Source organism: Melospiza melodia, chromosome 2 (assembly GCF_035770615.1).
Source record: "Melospiza melodia melodia isolate bMelMel2 chromosome 2, bMelMel2.pri, whole genome shotgun sequence".
In the NCBI taxonomy this organism is placed as follows: Eukaryota; Metazoa; Chordata; class Aves; order Passeriformes; family Passerellidae; genus Melospiza; species Melospiza melodia.
Window position 1 is genome coordinate 84,430,841 of NC_086195.1, and position 21,219 is coordinate 84,452,059.

Consider the following 21,219-nt stretch of genomic DNA (forward strand, 5'->3'; position numbering starts at 1 on the left):
TGTGCTAGAGCCAGTGCAAGGGAGAAGACAGAACTGTGCAGAAAATGGAATTGGAAGGAAAGGGACCACTTTCAGCAGCCATGGATCTCCTTGTTTAGCTCTTCAAATCAGGCAAGCCAGTTCTGGCAGAGTTCTGGACAAGCCTCTAGTCCTATGGCACCATCTCAGCAGAAAAGGTTTAGGAGCATCTGCAGAACAACATCATAGTTCTTTTACAGCATCTAACCCAGGGTGTTAAAACAGACCATACAGCTGATGTGGAAAGACAGATTGGGTAGAATGCAGTCTGGTGTATTTTTTAGCATTGAGTTTGATGGTTTGTATCTTAATGTATCTACCAGTGGGATCCATTCATCATCTAAATTACAACATTGATACCCACTACTTGAAGCTATGTTTTCTTCAGCTGTTAAATCATCTGGGTTTGGATACTGCTCCATTCTGCTTGTTTTTGACAAGTTACCAACCCGTGCTGGGGGGTTTTGCCTTTTATCTGTTACAGTGGAAGAACTTAGGGTCTGCTGCCTGTTCATTTTTAAAGCATTTTTGTTTAACAGTGAGTATGAAAGAGAAGCTAGATAACGTTAAAAATAATCTTTTTAAAGTCTGGGTTTAGTTTTAATCTTTTTATTTCAGTGGATGGAAAAGACGTCAGCCGGGTCCTACGTTTTTCGTAACAGCCGAGCTGAAGAAAGGGAAGCTGCCAAGCATGCAGAGAATCAGCAAAAGAAACTGGAAGCTCTGTTTGCAAAAATCCAAGCAGAATATGAAAAACATGAAGGTAAAGCTTTCATTCTTTCAGAACATGTGTAAAGAACAGGAAAACATTTTGATATTTCCAAAAAAGTTAAAAGAAATTGCCAAAAATCTTCTCTGGTGATAGAGAAGCAGAGATGAGATTTTGGGTTGTTTTCTGTGTTGTTGTTGTTGTTGGTTTGGTTTTGTGTTGTTTGAGGTTTTTGCTTCCTGTGTGTCAAGACCTTTTGGTACAAAATGGTTATGTGCTTATTTGCAAGGCTTTGCAGCTATCTAGGGAACCCTTTTGAACATATTCATAGGCAGGCCACTAAAAAATTATCCTTGAGGTGATTCTCAGGGAAATGCTACAAAATTGCAGAAATCATAATTTAATTCCCTTCAGGGACATGACACTGTAAGATTTCACCCAGAGGTGGGCACTGCTAGGATGTATCTCAGTAGGCCTGGACACCAAGACTGAGCATCTTTCCTCATGAATAATTGCGTGACTGTGTGGATGCTGAGGTCAGTGGAGCTGCTTAGTGGGACAGGGACTCTGGTGACACAGGCCATGGAGCATGCTGAGTCACCAAATGCCCTCGGTTGGCAATCCCAGGCCACAGAGACCAGGGGAAGTTCTGAAGCAAGGAAGACATACCCTTGGCGGAAGAGGATCAAGTTAGAGAGCACTCAGGCAAACTGGACATATGTAAGTCCATAGCTGATGATAGGATTAACTCAGCAGTGCTGAGCAGCTGACTGGTGTCTGTGGGGCTGCTTTTGATCCTCTTTGAATGATCATTAGTTCATTGGTAGAGGTGCCTGGAGAGTGGAAGAAAGCAAATGTGTCTGCTGTATTCAGAAAAGATAGGAAGGAGCACCCAGAAACCTACAGGCCAGTCAGCCTTACCCTGATCCCTGAGAAGGTGATGATGGGAGAAATAATCCTGGAAGCTGTTAACAGGCACAAAAGGGAACAAAATATGATCTTGGAGTATTCAGCAAAGATTCACTCAGGGGAAGCCATGTTTGACCAACCTGACAACGTTCTGTGATGAAATCACTGGCTTGGGCAGTTGAGGCGAGAGCAGTGCATTGTCTGCCTGGACTTCAGAAAGGCTTTTGACACTGTGTCCCTTAGGATCCACAGAGAGAAGCTGATGGGCTGGATGAGCAGGCAGGCAGGTGGATAGAAAACTCTCTGAACAGTAGGGCCCAGAAGGTGGTGATCAGTGGCACAAAGTCTCTTTGGAGGCCAGTAACTCATGGTGTATGCCAGCGATGAGTACAGGGTCTAGTCCTGTTTTAACAAGTTCATTTATGATCTGGAGAATGGGGGGATGTACTTACAGCAGGTTTGATGCTGAAAATTAGGACAAGTGATGAATACACTGGAGGATTATGCTGCCATCCAGAGGGATTTTGGCAGCTGGAGAAACGGGCTGACGAGAACCTCATGAAGTTCAACAAAGCAAGTTGCAAATCTTGCACCTGGGGAGGAGCAGTGCCATGCACCAATACATGCTGGGGATCACCCATCTGGAATGCAGCTTGGCAGAAGGAGCCCTGGGTGTCCTGGTGGACAAGTTGAGGATTGTTGAGAAGGTCTTGGTGATCCTTCCCTTCTGTTTGGCACTGGTAAGGCCACATGTGGAATGCCATGTCCAGTTCTGGACTCCTCACCACAAAAGGGACGTGGATGCACTGGAGATATTCCAACCAAGGGCCATGAATGTGTTTAAGGAATTGGAGCATCTGACCTAGGAAAAACTGAGAGCTGGGACCATTGAGCTTGGGGAAGGCTCAGAGGGACATCTGATCGATGTACTTAAATACCTGAAAGGACAGTGCAGAGAAGATGGAGCTAGGCTTGTGTCAGTGGTGTCCAGTGACAAGTCCAGAGCCAAATGAGCACAAACTGGAACACAGGACATCAGGAAACTTTTTCACTATGATGGTTGACTGACAGTGTTGCCTGGAGAAACTGTGAAATCTCCATCCTTGGAGATAATAAAAAGCTCACTGGACAGCCTTGGTCAGCCTTCTGTAGGGTGCTCCAGACCTCCAGAGGTCCCTTCCACTTCAATATATTCTAATTCTGTAATGGCTGACACTGTCCACCTCTGGCAGAGGTGATTTCCAGCAGTGGTTCTAGCATGGAATTCTTAGCTGAAATCAGAGATGGCCTTTGTAATTCTTAACGTCACTGCTATGAGACCTCATGTGTTGTTTTATGTTTGGTAAAGTTGTGTACACAAGAGTCTGCTGTGCTGAAGGAATTCATCAAAATTCTGGCGGCAAAGGGACTTACATAAGGAGAGGGTAATATAAGTTAACTTGGCATTTAGCTGATGTCCAGAGGAGGCTTTGTGTGAAGGCCTGTGCTGTCCCACATCTTGGTGTCCTTAAGACTTTTCTGCTGCATGAGAGGAAGACCAAGTGATGGACATAAAGGAAACGTAGTCAAGTATCTACGACGGTTCTTGGCAGCCCATCAAATCTCCCACCCTCTGCTAGGAGATAACTAGCCAGTGATACTAGTTACTAGCCTCTTAGCCACTGACACTGGCTACCCCAAAGTTTGGATAATATTCTATCTATGTTGGATTTGAATGGGTAAGATTTTTTTTCTGTATTTCCTGGGTATGCATATATATGCATACACACACACACACACATACACATCAATTCCTATACATGTGTTTTGTATTTTTATTCTGGCAAGGCCTAAATACTGCTGTGCTTCATACATAATTATTTCTTCCTTCATTTTAAAATGTATTGGTTGTGCTCCACATAAAGGCTTTTTCTCAACAGAGAGAACCAGTAGAAGAACACCAAGATCACGGATCATCACAAGACAGCAAATCCATAATTTGCAAGATGGTGCAGAACTGTATGAAGCAATTCAGAATGCATCTGATCCTGGTTATATGGAGGTAACTGTAGATACTACTGGGTTAATTTTGAAAAGCTTTTGGAGTAAATTAAAATTTAATAACTTCTGCTGAAATTGACCATTAAATTACTCTTTTGTTTTGCTGCCTTTTAATATTTTCTACAGCATGCTTATTGCCAAATAAATTAATATTAAAATTTTTGAAAAAAAGTAATGAAGGCTTGTTGTATTTGATTAATATTATCTTGGATGGCAATTTTCTCTTGGTATAAAAATCCAGGATATAGCACAATTAAAAATTAATGCTACTTGTAATTTTATTACTTTGCTTTGTCTTGCATATACAAAAACTTAATGCATCTCATCAATCTAGAGTTTCATACACATACTCTTGCATGCTGTTCATTGAATTGTTTGGATAATTATATTGTCTTCATTGTCTTCATTCCCTGTTCCCAGTTAAATCACAACTTTTAAGTGTTTATGCCTTTACTAATAAAGACAGAGGTGATTAGTCCCTGCAAGTTATTAAAAAATTAAATACATGCCTTGCCTTTTGCAAGTGAGGATCCTTGTCTGTCATATTTGATGAAAGGGTAGCTATGTCTCTGGAGCTGCATTGTACAGAAATCTGGGTCTTGAAGTATTGGTCAGTAAAGTGATGTGTTTGATGCATTTTAGTGTAAATCACTGTGTCAGCTCAAAGACAGTAGCCTGAGGAGAAGCACAACTCTTCCTTTATTCTTCCAGAAATTTTTCCTAATATGTCTTCATATGAAACAGGCAAGCCTACCTGTTATATTAAATATTCCCCTTACTTATACACTGTCAAGCAGGCTTCTCACTAGTTGTCAGGTAGGAACAATGTGTAGTGTAATCTCTGCACAGACCAGAGAGCACCAGCTGAGTACCAGCAGTACCCCTGCTGCCTCCTGTTGTTTTAATATACCTCATTTCAAGTCCTAGTAGTGCATCAGCTGGAAATAAATTGCTTCTAACAGATGAACATTCAAGAAAGAGGCTATCTAAAAATCTTGTGGTTTTTTGATTAAGAAAAAAGATACTGAGTTCCACTTCTCTTGGTTGCAGGGATATCTAAGTGATGACCAATTAAAAGCCTTGAAGGCTTACAGACAGCTGATGAATGACAAAAAACAAACTCAGATGCAGGAACAATTCAAGAAGGCTTTAGAGTCAGCAGAACAAGAAGAAAATGGTTGTTACAAAAGGGATGTGTCTGCAGTATGGAGATTATATGTGGTAGACTACAGAAAGCAAGAAAAACATAAAGGTCAGTGCTTGAAAAATTATAAATAACTTTTAACTAAATGTGGTAACTGGCCAGCACAGGTAGATTTGAAGAGTTTCCCAACAGTATTTTAGCTTACATATTAATATTTCCGGTTTGATTCTTGGTTTAAGGCTTTTGGATAAGAGGGAGTGCTGTAGATTTATTTTGTTTAAAAGCCTTCAGAGGGTGGCTGAGCAGGTGACTGAGCTTACCATGCTGTTGTCAGGAGCAGTGCTGAGCATCTGGCGCCCGCTGCCCGACGTGTGTTCCTTGCTGAGGGAAGGCGCTCGCTACAGGATCTTCCAGCTGTCAGCGTCCCAGCCCAGGGGCAGGGCAGACTCCACCAGCGTCCAGTTAACAGCCACCAAGAAAACTCAGTACCTGCAGCTAGCAGTAAGTGCTTTAGGTGCATACAGGTGCATCATTAAAATGTGTCACACCCTCTAAGTGTGGTAAATACTGAAGTTTTGTGTTTCAGCAGGTATCACAGGAGATGCTGGTACAGATTTTCTTTCCAAGAAAGGCTCTAGAATTCACCAGTTTGTTGGATCCTTCTTTTCAGCCACCACGTGCTGAAGTGGATTTAGTTGGAGTTGTCATTTCTGTTAGCAGAACAGGTATGTTGTGGACCACATTCATGTCCTCCCACTGAATTAGCACTGAATTCTTGATTTCAAAAGTCAGAGTTATCTTGGTGTTGTACCTGCATCTCAGGCCTGTGAAAACCTCCTAAATACTGGCCATGTCACTTTGCCAGTGACATGCTGGCAGATAAATTTGTATTTCTGAAGAAAAACTCTCTGTGCTTATTAGCTCAGGAAGTTAGTAAGGCAGGATCTAAGCTCAAAAGCAGCTTATATTTAAATGATTTTTATTTATTTATTTTCTATAAATGGTGAGCCTAAGTTCTCACATCTGTGTTCAGCATCTGCAGAAACACCATCATGCATGTACATGAACTCCCTCTTTGGTGTATAGTGTCATGGAATGAGTGGAATTCAGGCACTGGAGCTCATGGAGAGGGAGAGGTGGATAATCTTCTAGGTGAAAAGAAAAATTCTATAGTATTGTTTTTAAAGACACAGACTTTGAGTTGTTTCCTCTAATCAGTAGGGAGCTGGTGTAGAATGTGAAAGAAGTATGAGATACCGGTCATCATGCAGATGGGCTGCCATGTAGCTCTTTCAAGATGCATGTGAATTTTTTTAGTATCACTTAAAGAGATGTAAAGATTTAATTCAGACTTTTTTCCTGCTTTTAGGTTTCACTACTGTGGTATACTTGTCTGATGAAAGCTATAATTTAGTGGCAGTAAAGATCTGGACAGATCTCAGACACTTGGCTATTGAAGATGTCGTTGTCCGCTGCTCACTCATTTCTGCAAGCAACCTTCAGTGGCAGTCTGAGTTCAGATCAGAAATTCCCGTGCTGTTGGCTGGAGATCTTTCTTTATTCTCAGCCAGTCCAAAGGAATGCTATCTTCAAGAGAAGGTTAATGAACTGAGAAGTGTGATAGAGGTAAGTAAACCTGTAGAAGTGTCATTTGATGGATTTGATGGTTACTTTTAGCTACTGCTATGTTACATCCTTCAGCAAAAAGTCTGTTAGTATTGATAAACCTTTAAAACAAGTAATGCACACAATGCTGAATTTGAGGGGAATTTTCTGGGAGACAAAGTAAGATGTTAATGCAATTTTCCTGAGGAATTGAATGTCTTGATTTTATTTTTTTTTTTAATTTTCCAACTCATCCAGCAGATGAGTCATGATGTGCCACAGAATCTCTGAGTGGCAAAAGATCTTGTACCTGTCAATAGGGAATCTGCCATGGACAGAAAGTGCAGGAATCTTCTGTGTTGTTGATTTGATATAACATAAAGTTCCGGTGGGATAATGATGAAAAAAGAAAGTCTTAAATGTAGTGTACATAGTCCTTAAATAGTTTGAAGGCCAACTATTCTGCATTGCAAACTCTGTTCTCCCTTACAGAATGTGCCCTCCTTTTGCTCTGATGCAGAAAGTAAACTGATGAATTTGCTAGGAAGAAATCTCTTGCTGACACCCAGTTTACCTAAAAGATGTGGTTTGGAAAGCCCCTCTCCTTCCTGCAGCCATGCAGAGGATAGAAGTTTGGTAAGCTTCTGGTAATAAATGCTGTGTTTATACTGGCAGTACATGCAGTAAGGATTTAAGCAAGTGGTGAATGGTCTCACTTCTGTATCCATTTCATCCAGTCTTTTTAGGGCAATGCAAGCTGATGAGAAGCTTTCTCTTTGTGTGGGGGTTTAGGATTATTCCCCAGAGGAGCCATGAGATAGATTATCCTTCCTCCAAACACTGTGTGAAAACTTCCCCTTGTGGCCTGTGTTTCCACAACATACTCTAAGTGTTTTGAATTGATGTGAGTAAAATGAATCATCTTTCTTTATAGATGATTTAGTGCTTCTTTGGTCCCACTGTGAAGATTATCCAATGTGAATCTCACAGAAGGGAAAAATCTTGATCTGTACATTCATTTTTATTTCAAGGTATTCTGCAGTTCCCACCTTTGTTGAGAGAATTTACTTCCACTGTCTTTTTATAGACAGTGTTTACTATTTCTAGGATTTAATAGGGATGTCAACTGGGAAAATGTATTTTAGCAGTCTTGACAAAAATTGATTTAAATAGTACTCAAGTTTCCCATGAAAGCTGCTGGTGGTGAGTTGCTTCTGACATGGAATACTGGGCACATTCAGAACAAAAATTTTTCCTGCCATGAGTTGCAAGGGAGGTGGAAACACCCTGGTATGGTATCAGTTCCTGGGGACTAAGTTTCAACTTGTAAGGCATCTTTTTCGATTTCAAAGGGAGGGCTAATATTTCATTCTGAAGGTTTAGTTTATATATTTTATAGACTAACTAGTTACTATTTCTATAGTTTATTAAATACATTAATAATCTTTTAAAAAGGAGAATCAAGTGTATTCTCAGGCCTGTGCTTGAAAGATTTGCTATGCAGCATCTCTCTTGTGTATATTATCTTCAGATTTTGTGGTCTGTGTTCTATCCTGATTTTTCTTAAAAATTTTTTTCTTCTTTTTACTTATTTAACCACCAAGTATGTGTGGAGAGCATGGCCAAGGCAGTAGAAGACTTAGGAGTGCTTTGATTTCTTACCATCTGGCATAGAAAAATTCCCATACATTTTGCTTAGCTCTTAGAAACAAAATGTAAATGTACAGGTCAAGAGTGACTTATCAGTCATCAGCACTTGAAGGAATAATATTAATCACCATCAGGAGATACCAAACTTAACTTGAATGAGATATGAATGATGATGTAGTGTTTTTATTTTGGGAGGGGTGGAGGGGCTCCCCCATTTTTTGGAAGTTTTTGAGGAAGTTCATGAGAACATTCTATTCAACATAAAACTTCTCTTTTTACCCAGATCTCTTCTAGAATTGAAATGAAGCATCCAAGCCCTTTGTCAACTAGCACACCAAATATGCAACTTGTCACACCAGGGTCAGCAAAAACACCTTCACCTGCTACAGTTAATGAAAACTATCTCAAAACCAGCAAAAAGAGAAAAGCTATGGACTTCCTCAGTTGCATACCTGCCCCTCCACCACTGACACCAATATGTTCGGTAATTTCTCCATCTGTTAAAAGAGCATTTCAGCCTCCACGAAGTTTGGGGTTACAGCACAGCAAGTCACCCAAGGGGACAGATCAGAATATTGGTCTTGTCACCCCTTGCAGAAAAGTGAGAGAAACTGTCCATCTTTCTGAGAATGACCTGGTTGCTGATGAAGAACTGGCAATGATTAATACACAAGCACTCATGAATAATTTACCAGAAGAAAAGAAGATGGATTATGTAAATGAAAACAGAAAAGCTACAGCTACTACTTTATCTGATGATCTGTCATCCAGAAATAGTTCCAGGTCTACTGGGGAAGCAAATAACTCATCAAAAGCAGTTCTGCAGTAGCTGAGGCTCTTCAGAAGAACACAAACGAACCTGAGGACTCATTACTGACCCACAGAATGCTACAAAGACCAAAATCCCAAAAATGCTGCTAATGCACATGTACAGAATTGTATATATTTCAAATTCAAATTATTTTTACACTTTGTACATTAAAACTTGATTGTATTTAATAAAGTTCTATTACAAAAACAGACTCATTAAATAACACTTCATTTGCAAAATAGTTTGAAGTTTAGTATGTAAACACTTCTCACAAAGATGTATTGTACAATAACATCAGTGTGGCTGAGGGTCTGACGACATTTTGTAAGCCATTGATTCTGTGTTCTTACATTACAGCAGGATCTTTGTTTCAGTCTAAAGCCATCAGTTTTGTTACCCCCTGCAACATTAGAATAGTTGTTTGGCTGTCCAAAGTGGCACAGGACATAATAAAGAGTTCTCTTATTTTCAGCAAACACAACACTTTAATTCTGAAATGTTGCTCTGCTATTCTGGCACAGTTCTTGTACTTTTCTCCTCAGACTTTCCAAATAGCACTAAGGAAGGTTTAAAGAACAGCTCTGATTATTTGATTCACAGCAAAATGCCATGCAGAGTTATTATTAAATAGCTCCTTGGTCTGTGTTTTTGCTTCAGCTGTTCAGAGCTGCTCCTGTAGCCCTGTTCCCACTTAGGAGTTAACCAGCACAAGCCTAACACTAATGTTTCATTTCAGGAGCCTCTCCATCTTGGGATCGGTGAACTCCTATGTCTTGGCAAGATGAAGAGCTAAGTTTGCTTTGTTGAGGTGTTTTGCTTGCAGGCTGGAGAAGCTGTTTGTGTTTAAGCTGAGAGCAGCATGAGTCCAGTCAGTGGAGAGAGGGAACAGCATCAGATCTTGCTAAAATCTGTTGAGCTACTTTTGCCATCATTCACTTTGCTTCTGAAAGTTACAATAATGCTATAGGCATTAATAGTAGATACAAAAAGTTTATACAGTCAGATATAAAGCATTAAAATGGCAAGAAATGCCAATTGTGTGGGGAAAGAATTGGCCACAATGGTTTTAAGACAGAAATAAGTTAGGAATGTTTACTGCTAGTGTCAGACTGATGCAGAAAAAAATACCCAAAATGTGGCATGTGGTAGAGCCCAGTACATTTCACATATGCCTGGATGGATTTTCATGGAGGAAGAGGGATGAGACAGAGTACAGTTTGTACTGGGTACAGTGTTCTTCAGTGCTCTTACAGTGGTCATGTAGAGCTGTGAGAGCATGGTCCAATGCCATTTAAAGATTTGTAAAAAATAAAATTTAGGGATTTAGTAGAAAAACACAAAAATAAAAAACAGTTTAGAAAAAAATGTAAAACTAAGAGACTCTTGTACCCTGATAGTTAAAACACCAAGGAATGCACATCTTCAGTTAAATGTCACGTTGGTACGTGCCATGCCCGGTCTCCTCCTTGGGAAGGCAGGAAGGTGGGTGGGATGGGGACCTGTCCCATAAGCTGCACTTGCTCCACTGTAGCTTCCCTCATCCCTGCTTGGTTTTTCAGACCGGAGAACACTGTGGAAGGTGACATTGTGCTCATATTGTTCTTTCATCCGTTGTATCTTTTCCCGAGGGACGTGATGAATATTTCTTCTGTCGAGTCAAAAGTAACAGAAAACACAAGTATTTAGCTGCCTGGGTATGAGGGCTTATCTTCAGTTTGCTGAAGTCCCTGACAGGTTCAGCATAATGGTTCAGGTCTCCACTGATCTCTTTCTGGCCTCTTTTTACAAATTACTCTTCACTTCCACCTACTTCTTAGGAATATTATTGTGACTGCTGAAAAACGTAACACCATTATTTTTGGGAGGCAGATTTGACAAGTGTCCAAAATAAGAGTTGTGTAGAAGACCTGTGTGGTATTTTATAAGTGTTTATAAGTGTTGCTGTGTTTCAGCACTACCAGCTTGTGGGCCTCAGTGAGCTTCTGTGCAGCTGGAGATAGGCAGCCAGGGGCTGCAGCCAGCCCAGACACCGAGCAGGAGCAAGGACAGGGGTCACAAACACTGTGCTTTGAGAGCAAGCAGGGAAACATCACACGTGATGTGGCTCAGGCTCCAAGGCAGACTCATAAATGACAAGTTTGAGAGGGAGGGGAACAATGCTCAGACATGCAGGGCTTTCTGGATAGAGTAGCCACAGTAGCACCAGCCATGATCCCTCCACAAGTTAGCAGGAATTGTCTTCCAAAGACCGCCAGGAATTTCTGTTTGTGAGTTTGCAAATCTCAAGTATGTTTGGGGTTGCCATTTAGTGCTGTTAAGGCGCAGCTTGTGCCCCAGTGAGTGTATGTGAATTATATTTACAATGCTGCTGTGAAAAGTCAATGTGGGTCAAATATGCAATAAAACAAGCTGCAGGTTACTGAGTAGCTCTGCCTACAACAAATGATCAGACCGTGTCCCTGCAGTGCTCCTGTACTAATGGCTGGTGCTGCTGAGGCCAGAGCTGGCTGACAGCTCAGGCTGGTGGTGTCCTCACCTGTCCCCAGGCCTGAGCCTTCATCTGCCATGTCCTGCCTCCCCTGGAGCCACGAGCACTCTGGGCCTTGGCCCTCTGCCATTTGTGTCCATCACACACAGACAGGAGCAGCGTTAACTTTTGACTAGAGCTCCTGGCTGGTAGAAAACAAATCCTTCCGTTGCAATGAAGTGCCCATGCCTTGTTATCTTGCAATAAGTTAGCATATGTTATCTTCTGGATTTGGTAGCTGGGAGAGCACTGCTCCCTGTAACTCACAGCAGGCTGGCTAAAGGCTAGGAAGTCAGCCTGCACTAAACTGTTCAGTGACTACAGCCATTAACCCTGCAGTCATTGGTCAACATAACATTCTCAGCGCCACATTCAGCTGCCTCTACATCCTACCACACTGTGCAGAGTGTTTTTATCCTTTGTGTGTGTGTGTGTTAAGATCTTTACAAAGATCCTCTAGAACCCTATTTCTTACCCATACCTGATACACCATCCCTCCATGCTGCAGCAGGACAGCATCTGTTATGGTTAGATTCTTAAGGACAGAAGTCTCAATAATGGCTATAGTGCTTACATTCGAGTTTGTGCCCAAACAAAAGAGACTGCTGCTCAAAATACAGAATGAAAATCAGAGCTCCTGCCCCCTCAAACTTACAGCACAAAAACATGCTTCAGGGCTTGTTGCCTTTTCTACTGCCTGACTCACTTCATGCTCTTTCAGGGCTGAATTCACTACAGACCAGGTACTCAGTAATGGAAATTTCCCACAACAATCCTTCTGTTGGCATTTACCAGGCTGCATTCTTCCTTATATGAAGAGGAAGAAGGCTGACCTGAGAGCATGTCAACAAAATGAGAGAAGCTGTCTGTTCCAGCAAAGAGAAAACTATGTACCTTGTCAGCTCTTGAACATTGAACTTCCAGGGTGTATCTGGTTCTTGGAATGTAACTTCGTATCTATTTTCATGTGCCTAAAGGACACAAAGACGACATTATGAAACTGCACTAAAAGAATTGACACCTCCGCCAGTATTCCTGACAAGAGACACCAATGCCTTTTCAAAGACTCTCTATGGTGTGTATTTCACAAGTAATGAACTACAATTATAAATCATATCTTGATATATTTGTCAACAAATAGCTTGGGAACTGTTCAATTAATGTGATGACTGGGGAAGGGTATGATGGCCTACATAACTACATTGCACCTCTGCCCCTACTACATCACACTATCCATCCTTAACTGTAATTAGAGAACTATGAGAAAACTGAAGTAATATTTTTAGCCATGTAATGAACCTTTTCAGTCAGATCAACCTGTAAATGTCATAGCTAGGCATATAAAAGCAATAAATCAGAGCTTTCCCTACCATCATCACATACGGCTTCATTTCCCAAGCGTGGATGTTGGTGTTATCAATAATGACCGGGCTTTTCCCTTTCTTCATTGCTTTGCGTGCTGCAATGTAACACATTAAGTAAAGCTAAAATACATTAAATAACAGAGCCAGGCCTTACTAACCCCAAAGTGCTTTTTCTCTGCCCACTCTCACACACTTGGTTCCCCACCAGACCTGGGTTTGCAGCCACCACCCAAATGGGAGCCAAGGACAGTGCCCAGAAAAGATGGTGCGGCCTCTGGCTCATCTGAAGCTCTTATAGAACATATTAAAACAGGCAAAAATTACTGTCATTTGCAGGAGATCCCTGTTACATCATCTCAAAGTATGAGATCTCATCACCATCCCTACAAATTCCTTCAGAGCACAGCCACAAAAGCATGATACATTGAGTAAAGTCCTGGGTTGTTTAATTCTCAAACTTAAACTCAGCCTGCAAGTTTTCTTCCTGTCTATCATTATATTCTCACCCCCTTCCAGGTCAGGACAGACACCTAAGAAGTTAGAGGAGAAGGCTGCAGTGCCTATACTGCAGGGAGCAGCTGCTGGGCTGGTGTCTGAAGGACATCAAGATTCAGCAGTGCCTCATCTAAAATAATATTAACCAACCTCCAAAATGTTTTCATTTACAAATTTCCCTTTTATATGACAGAAGAAATCAAATCAGAAGTGGTAAATGCCCCATGAACTACAGTGTATGACACCACTTTGAGGTATTTTAATCTGGGGGCTAAGTTTAAAGACAGTCTGAAATGCAAAAATATTTTGCACAGCCCTTGGATAAAGTTCAGTCACCTCTCTTCTGGTTCCACTTGTGTGCATCCTCTAGGAAGTCAGGCTCAAAGACATAGACACCATTTTCAATAAAGAAGTCATCAGTACTAAGGACTACAGCAGTGGGGTTGTCACGTTTCAGCTGTCTGCAAGGAAAAATAAAAGATGAAAGAAGAATTAGTACCTGCTAACACCCTTTACCAGAGACCAGTCAGCCATGAGCTATTTGAGTGCTCTGCAAATACACACAGTGCTTCATCTGAAAAATCCCAATTTAAAGGATCTGGAAGTACTACAGTCAGTAGAGGGACACGTTGGAAGAAAGGAATGGAGCTTGAAGGTGTGGCCTTGATCTCTTTATTTCAGCAGAGAAATCTACACTGGACTATCAACATCTGAGTCTTTCATCTTATTTATATATTCAGCTCTCCTTCTGAGTTACCTGAGAAAGCAGGACTGTAAAGAGAAGGGGGAAAAAACCCAAAAACAGTAGTCCAAACCTCCTTATCCAGGCACAGAAGTTGGTGTCACAAGACAATTTGATGATGGGAATTTTGTTATCTTCGGGGATTTCTGAAGATAACCAGGAGGAAGGATTTGTTATTTAGTAAAGATGGTCCAGAGAACCGTGAGTTTGGTTTGAGGGGGTTTTTTTGGCTGTAAAGCAGGTAGAACTTATTTAGAATTTTAATTTGCAAACAAGTATTTGAATGATAAGTCAATATTTTGTGTTAATTTATATAATTTTATGGTTCTTATCACTTGTCCCTGTTCCACTTAAACCTCTTCTTGTAGAGTTGAGTAATTATCTCTTCAGCTTTTAAGCTAATTTTCTAAACAAATCTGAGTTTATAAAAAATATTTTATAGACAAATTTGCAGATCCATAAAGCAGACTGCTGTGGTGAGTGGCACTGGGCAACCCCACTTCCCTTCACACGGGTGTGTGTCCCCCAGCAGTGCTCCTGCAGGCTGGGGATGCCATGGGGAGCAAATGTGTGTCCTGCTGGACACTGACCAGCTGCCTCACAGGCAGCTATTGGCTCTTGGAGGTGAAGAAAGTGCTGCCTTGTGTGGAGGTTTAAATATGAAGCATCCCTCTGCCAGTCCTTAGAGACCACAAAAAACAAACAAAACAAAACAAAAAAACCCCAAACAAAACGAAACAACAAAGCAAAAAAAAAAAAAAACCCTTAATGTATGATTGTGTTCCCATTTGTGTCTAACCCAGAATTTTTTGTGTCCATAGATATAGAATTGTCCTTTTTTTTTAATCAATCAGAGAAGAGTTGGGGGAGGAGAGAGTGTCTGCAAGAAGTCAGGGAGAGCCCATGGCATCATCCCTCTATTTCCTGTCTCCCCAAGGCCCAGAATGTCTTGGGAAAAGAAAGAAAGGTCAGTCAAGAAACCCTGTATCTTTCAGACATGAATGCTGCTGCCCTGCTGTCTCACACCACACATGGTCTCCAGCCCCTGTGACTCATTTCAGCTTTCCTAATAAACACTTCTCCCTCCATGCCCACAAGCTGCAAAATAACCATTTCTCAGCGTCTTATCTACATGGGCAAGAGCAAGGTAAAAGGCGTCTCCAGGTTATCAGCAGCAGAAGAGGCACACAGACAGAAAAACCTTGATTCTGTCACCCTGCTCTGTTTCAGCCATTTATTTACCAATTGTTCCCTAATCTGCCTGCAAGCAGCAGCTCTTCCCTAGGACTGCAGGGGGCATTTAGCTGAATAAAGGTCAGCTTCTGACTCTGCTCTGTCTCCACTGTAATTTCTACCATTTGCTGATTAATTAATGTGATTTTGTGGTGGGCTCCACCCCAGCCAGCCGTGACTCAGCGCTGATGGAGCCAGGACTGGGCTGTACCCCCTGTAATGCATCATTCCAGCACCTACCTGTCCTTGTCTGCTAGCCCCAGAGGGATGTTTTATTCACAAAGTTACTGCTGGGAAAATGATTTAAGAAAAATCATGTTTTAAACACTGTTAGCAAACAGTAAAATTTTGTTGCTTTAATTTTGGCCTCGGGCAAAAAATCCTTATTATGAAAAGTGAAGCAACATCTAATGCTTCCCTGGCTACTGCTGTGGAGTGCTTGATATATTCAGGTCTCCCTGTGATTCAGCACCTCACCTTTCCCACTGCTTTACTCATTGCAATTTCTTCTCTAAAAAACTGACTGCTAAACTATGTGTGTTTTTCCTTTAGCTACTAATAGGCACATAAAATGTGCACATTAATAAAAGATCTCAAGACTAATTTTTTTTCTTGCTCAGTATTTCTTTTTAAAATGTTCTTAACCAGTGCAAATTTTAAAATCCATTCTCTTGGCAAATACCTTACTGAATTTTCAGCCCTGAGGGCTTTGATATTAACTCTTAAGCAATCTAAACTGTAGGTGAATATCAGTAAGTCTATGGTCCTCACATCAATAATTAGATAAAACTTGTGTTTCAAAGGAGGAAAAATTTGGGACAAAATGGGCTGAGAGCTATGACTTACTGTAACATTTGCTATATTCATACCAAATGAGCTCCTTTTAACAGCAACATAAGAAAACATGAGGTGTGAAAAAGATGGTTTACCTTCTGTTTATTTTGCTGGTTTTAACTTTTAGCTTTCCAAAACAACCAAACTGTTGCTGAAGTTGGCAGCTCTTTTCTTTAATCCCTTCCATATTGCCCACAAAGCTGACAAAACTCCTATTTCTTCTCTCCCTTCTCATTCCAGAGAGCACCACGAACTCTTTCATGTGGTCCTTACTAAATGAGCCTTCCACAATCTTCACAGGACCTCAGGTTAGTTTAGAAGAAAGGTCCTGCACAATCACATCATGCTCTTAATCACTGGAAGCAATTAAAATGCCTGTATTTTAGAAAAATACAAACCAGCTATGCAAAATGGGAGGGCTTGTGACCACGGTTATTTGTGAATAAATCTTGAACTGCCCTGTAAAAAGAAAATTACCCACTGCTGATAGATAAGCACACTTACACAGTAAGCAAAAGCTTACTAAGGAGGAAAAGAAAAATGCAATCTCTTTGCATGATCAAAGGACACATAGGAGCTATGTTTGCATTTTTCAAAGAAGCCACTGCATTGTGACAGGCAGCACCTGTGAAAAGTTCAGTATTGATTTGTTTTGGACACATAATTGCACAGTACTACATGTCTTCATCTTGCAGTGGATATTGTACCTCCTTTACCTTGTAGAGGGGTGAGGAGAAAAGGGTTTAAGGAGATTTATATTAAGCAGAGGAAACATCCCTCCTTGTCTTCTTACTTTCTTATCCTCTGTAGTTTCTGAAACAGCAGCAAACATTTCCTTAGCAAAGGGTGGAGCATAATACATTTTGTATCCATAGATTATAGTACTCTTCCATCAGAAAAACTGAAAATAAATCAATTTCTGATAGCAGATTGGAATAAACATTTTCAGCCACAGAATGGAATATCAGAGACCAGAACATGTACGTACTGGCACCATATGCAACCACCTCCTCTGGACACTCTTCCAAACGTTAAGGGTCCTGTGGCATTTCAAAGGTGTCTAAAAGCCTTTTGCTCCAGCAGGAAAGCAGGACTCTGAGATCTGGAGGGGCAATGCCCAGCACTTGCCACTGCCTATTGCGTTTGAACAACCCAGGTGCCCCGAGGGCTTTGCCTGGCCGAGCTGCCAGGAGCTGCCAGGCCCTGCAGGCAGAGCACAGCCGAGCCCTTGTGGCTCACCCGGGAGGGTCCAACCACGGCTCTGTCTCCCAAAGCCCCAGGCTCGAGTCCTGTCTGATCAAGGCACCCAGGAGGCTCACCTGAAGTGGTTTCAGGCAAAGGTAAATGTTTACAGAGCAATGCTGAGTGGAGGAGGAGCTGCATGAGCTGAAGTCCATGAACCCGTCAGAGCTGCAATGCTGCAGTGGGGTCAGGTGCTGGGAACGCTGGGAACAGCTGGCCCAGGGCTGGAGGTGCTGGGATAAACCAGGCAACAGCAGCAGAGAGAACTGGAGAAGACACAGATTGTGCCAAGCAGTGATGTCTCAGTGGCAGGGCATTTTTCCTTCTCCTGTTCCGAAAGATTACTCGCTCTGTGCTTCACAAGGTAGTTCAAAAACAAGCTCATTTCAAGAAATAAATTAACAGCTGTGGCTGAAAAGTTACAAGTTTGATCATGCCCAGTCTATGGAGCTTGAGTAAAACTGTTGGATAAAGGGTCAGGTGTAAGTTGAGCTGTGCAGCACAGCAATGTGCTGCCAAAGAGCTGGAAATGCAGCTACTGTGCAATGCAGAGTTTGCTGGGGAAGCAGGTATGAGCTTGTATGTGGCTCGCTTAAATTCTGGAGGCATTTTCGGAAGTACAGCTGCCACTGCACCTCAGATAACCTTTTTCTTAGAAGCTGCCTCCGTGTGATCACAAACCTGCACTGTGAAGTCAAGGACAATGTGTTCAGGAAGAGCACACTGAAGGAGGCTGATGGAGATGTGACTCCCAGCTGTGACTCTCCTTCACATTTCCATGACATTTGGTGAAAGGTTAAAGGCAGGTAGCTGGGGCCACCTAAAATATGTGGCTGAGGGAAGCTCATCCTTAACAGTGAAGCTGCTGGAAAGGTGTGAAGCTTGGTGGTGAGCAGACCAACACCTCATCCTGGCTTGACTACTCAGTAGTCACATGTGGGTCCTCTGCTGTCTTTGACAGAAACCAAAAACCAGACCTGAACTGATCCGTGCCAGTGCAGGGCTGCTCTGAGCTGGGAGCAACCAGGATGAGGAAATAATTTTAACAAAACTGCCATAACTAAAGCTTACAAAGCTGTATCCAAACTCTGCTGAGTGACATTGAAAGGTCAGGGAAACAAGCCACAGATCCAAGGTTGTTCCTAGGACTGTGTGATGGGGCCTTTTGAGTGGAGTTATCACTGGGTTGCTGTATCACCAGTGATAACATTCATGGTTTGTGACTCGTGGGCACCCTAAAGATGTAGAGTTTGTGATAGAAACACAGAAATACTGGCTGATCTGCAGAAAGAATTAATGTAGATATGTGTGAAAGCACCAGAAGAAAGAACAGAGCAAAGGCTAAAACAATGGTACCCACTGACAGCCAAGATCATTAACAGCAATAAAACTGGGATAGGTTCTGATTACAGCCCCCAAGGCCAGCACTGAGCTGAGGCCCAGCACTGGTGACCTGCCACAGCAAAACCCTTGCTCTGAGAGCAGGAGGATGGCCAGTAGGCCACACCAGCCTCTCCACACCTGCTCCCTTCCCCTTGTCCCAAGAGGGGCAGATAATGAAGACATGGGAAAATGAATATAATGGGAAAAAACCCACCTAAGATTCATAAAGCACCAAGTAAGCAGAATTCACAGGGTAAAAAAATGGCATTATTGGAGCTGTTGGCTGGAGATGGCACAGCAGACCTGGCCAAAACCTACCCTGCCACCACCAACTGAGAGCAACCCAGCAGAGAAAGCGAGGATGGGACAGCTTATGGTCCTTGTCTGTTCTGATTTTGGGCAGACCACCTGAGCACATTCATCTTGATGCTTGCAAGAATTAAACTGTGATATCGTGAGTGAATAAAATCTGAGAAAATAAACTTGAATTTATAAAATGAGTTTACAGAGTACTTTTGCAAATAAACAACCACCTTCCTCCTCCAGGGGGATCTTGCACTGAGATCTGTTGCAGTAATTTTTTGCAAACTTGCCCTTGTGCAGCATATAGCATTTACCAATACCGAAAGCTATGCAGTGTGAGAACAGCAAAAGAATTTTCTTGGTACGATCCTTCACAAGCTGGACAGGGTTAAGGAGAAGTACTAAATGCTGCATTTTGATCTGTGTGTTGCTGAACAGCTAAACACAATTATTCGATTAAGAGGGGCTAGAAACAGTAAGATACTCAAACCTCCATCTCACAGAGGACTACTACAACAACACTTAAAACTGATTTTGTAAATGTGTCATTAACAATTAACCCTGTGTTTTGACCTAAAGAGTAGTACAGGTAAGTACAGTTACTTGCACTGCCTGAGAACATGCCCCCAAACCTTCACATTCTTACTGTGCTATGAGAAGACCCAAATCCCCCTGAAGGAGCAGGCCCACACTTACACGCCCTCTGAAGGGAGGGGTGTGGTTTTTGGGTGTGAGCAAAATGCAGCACTTGGCAATTCATAAAAGAACTTTCTTTGCCAAAGTGCAGTGAGGCAGAAGGCCCAGTGGGACAGGGAAGTGCTCTACTGAGGAGAGGAAACTGTGGATGAACTCAGTGTATCACACACCTCTGACAGCAGAGCCCTTCCTGTGGCAGCCCATGATCCCAGCACGGGTTCCTCAGCCCAAGAGAGTAAGACTGGGAACGTTCCTCTTTTGATAGGGAGTGGGTGGCACTGGGAGCTGTGTGATACCAGACTGTGAGATTTTGATACCAAACTGCAGCTGCACCGTCACACCGACTGCAGGGCTGCTTCCCAGCACTCCCCACTGTGTCTTTCCACCTATTTACAACCAGCCTTTGAGATGTTGGGGCATGGAGTGGTCTCCTCTACACATTTTATACACTGCTAAAGCTCTGACCAGGAGTGCAGGACATTTCAAAAACAGAAGTCAGAGTTGCCAATTTTCAGCCAGAGAGAGGAAGTTTGTTGCCATGTTCGTGATTAAACACAAAAACAACCCAAATCACCAAAAAAACCACAAGCCAACCCAACAAAACCAATCACCAAAAAAAACCAAACCAAAACAAAACAAAAAAAAAACAAAAAAAACCCCACCAAAACTTTAAAAAAAAAAAAGCCACCACCAATCTGACACTTTTGAGAAAATGAGCAAGTACCGCCCAGGTCGGGGTGATTAGTCCATCTCACATCTCAGCAGAAACATCCCTGGAGGTACCGCTGGCTCGGAACTGCAGCTCGCACAGTCCCACGGGCAGGACGCCCAGACACGGCCACAGGTGCCGGGGACAGCGCAGCCTGGAGCGGGCCTGGAGCTGGGGGGCTCGGGGCGCTGCGATCAGCCGGGGCTCCCTCGGGGCTCCCCCCGACCCCAGCCCTGCCCTTTTTCCCGGCGGGTCCGCAGCGAGCGCCGGGCGGGCACAGCCGCTCCCGCAGCGCTGCCCCGCTTGCCCCGGAGCCGAGGCGCGGGTCCCGCTTACCTGGCCAGGGTGCTCTTGCCGGCGCCCGGCAGCCCCCGCAGCAGCACCAGCCTCCCTCCGTCCCGCGGGGGCCGCAGGCTCAGCGCCCCCAGGGCCCGCAGCAGCCGCTCCTCCGCAGGGCCGGGCCCGCCGGGGCCGGGCGCCGGGGCCGGGCCGGGATCGGGGGCCCGCGGCAGCCGCTCCGCAGCTCGGCCCCGGCCCCGGGCCCCGCCGCGACCCCGGCCCCGCCGCCCTCGGCCCCCGCGGGCGGGGCCGGGCGCGATCCCGCGTCCCTCCATGTCGCCCGGCCCAGACTTTGTCCCGCGAAAGCGAAAGCGGCCGGGAGCGGAGACTCGGGCAAGGACGGGCGTGTGCGGCTGCACGGCCAAAGGCTCAGCTACGGCACCCGCCGCAGACTCGGAACTTTGGCCCGAGATACCATCTCCAGTTATTTGCAGTCAGGATTATTCCCCAGTTTCTCAAAGGCAGC

The 21,219-nt window shown here is 43.3% G+C and overlaps 2 protein-coding genes across 5 annotated transcripts in view; one reads left to right on the forward strand and one right to left on the reverse strand.

The window, feature by feature from the left end:
- The window catches only part of BRCA2 (BRCA2 DNA repair associated), a 34,087-nt gene extending 24,990 nt beyond the window's left edge, over window positions 1-9,097 (forward strand). For 2 of the 4 annotated variants that reach the window (XM_063149134.1, XM_063149138.1), the window contains 8 exons: window positions 637-781; window positions 3,556-3,677; window positions 4,727-4,928; window positions 5,155-5,321; window positions 5,407-5,545; window positions 6,190-6,446; window positions 6,918-7,061; window positions 8,359-9,097. In XM_063149134.1, coding sequence (XP_063005204.1) covers window positions 637-781; window positions 3,556-3,677; window positions 4,727-4,928; window positions 5,155-5,321; window positions 5,407-5,545; window positions 6,190-6,446; window positions 6,918-7,061; window positions 8,359-8,904 — 1,722 coding nt within the window. In that variant the 3' untranslated portion in view covers window positions 8,905-9,097. The remainder of the gene's footprint in view (window positions 1-636; window positions 782-3,555; window positions 3,678-4,726; window positions 4,929-5,154; window positions 5,322-5,406; window positions 5,546-6,189; window positions 6,447-6,917; window positions 7,062-8,358) is intronic. The other 2 variants (XM_063149135.1, XM_063149136.1) reach the window with 2 other exon arrangements.
- Window positions 9,005-20,884, reverse strand: N4BP2L1 (NEDD4 binding protein 2 like 1; the record flags this gene model as incomplete). Its single annotated transcript, XM_063150327.1, has 5 exons — window positions 9,005-10,534; window positions 12,308-12,384; window positions 12,784-12,872; window positions 13,609-13,733; window positions 20,751-20,884. Coding segments are annotated over 5 exons (651 nt in total), but the record flags the coding sequence as incomplete, so codon positions are not given.
- Window positions 20,885-21,219: the final 335 nt, after the last annotated feature.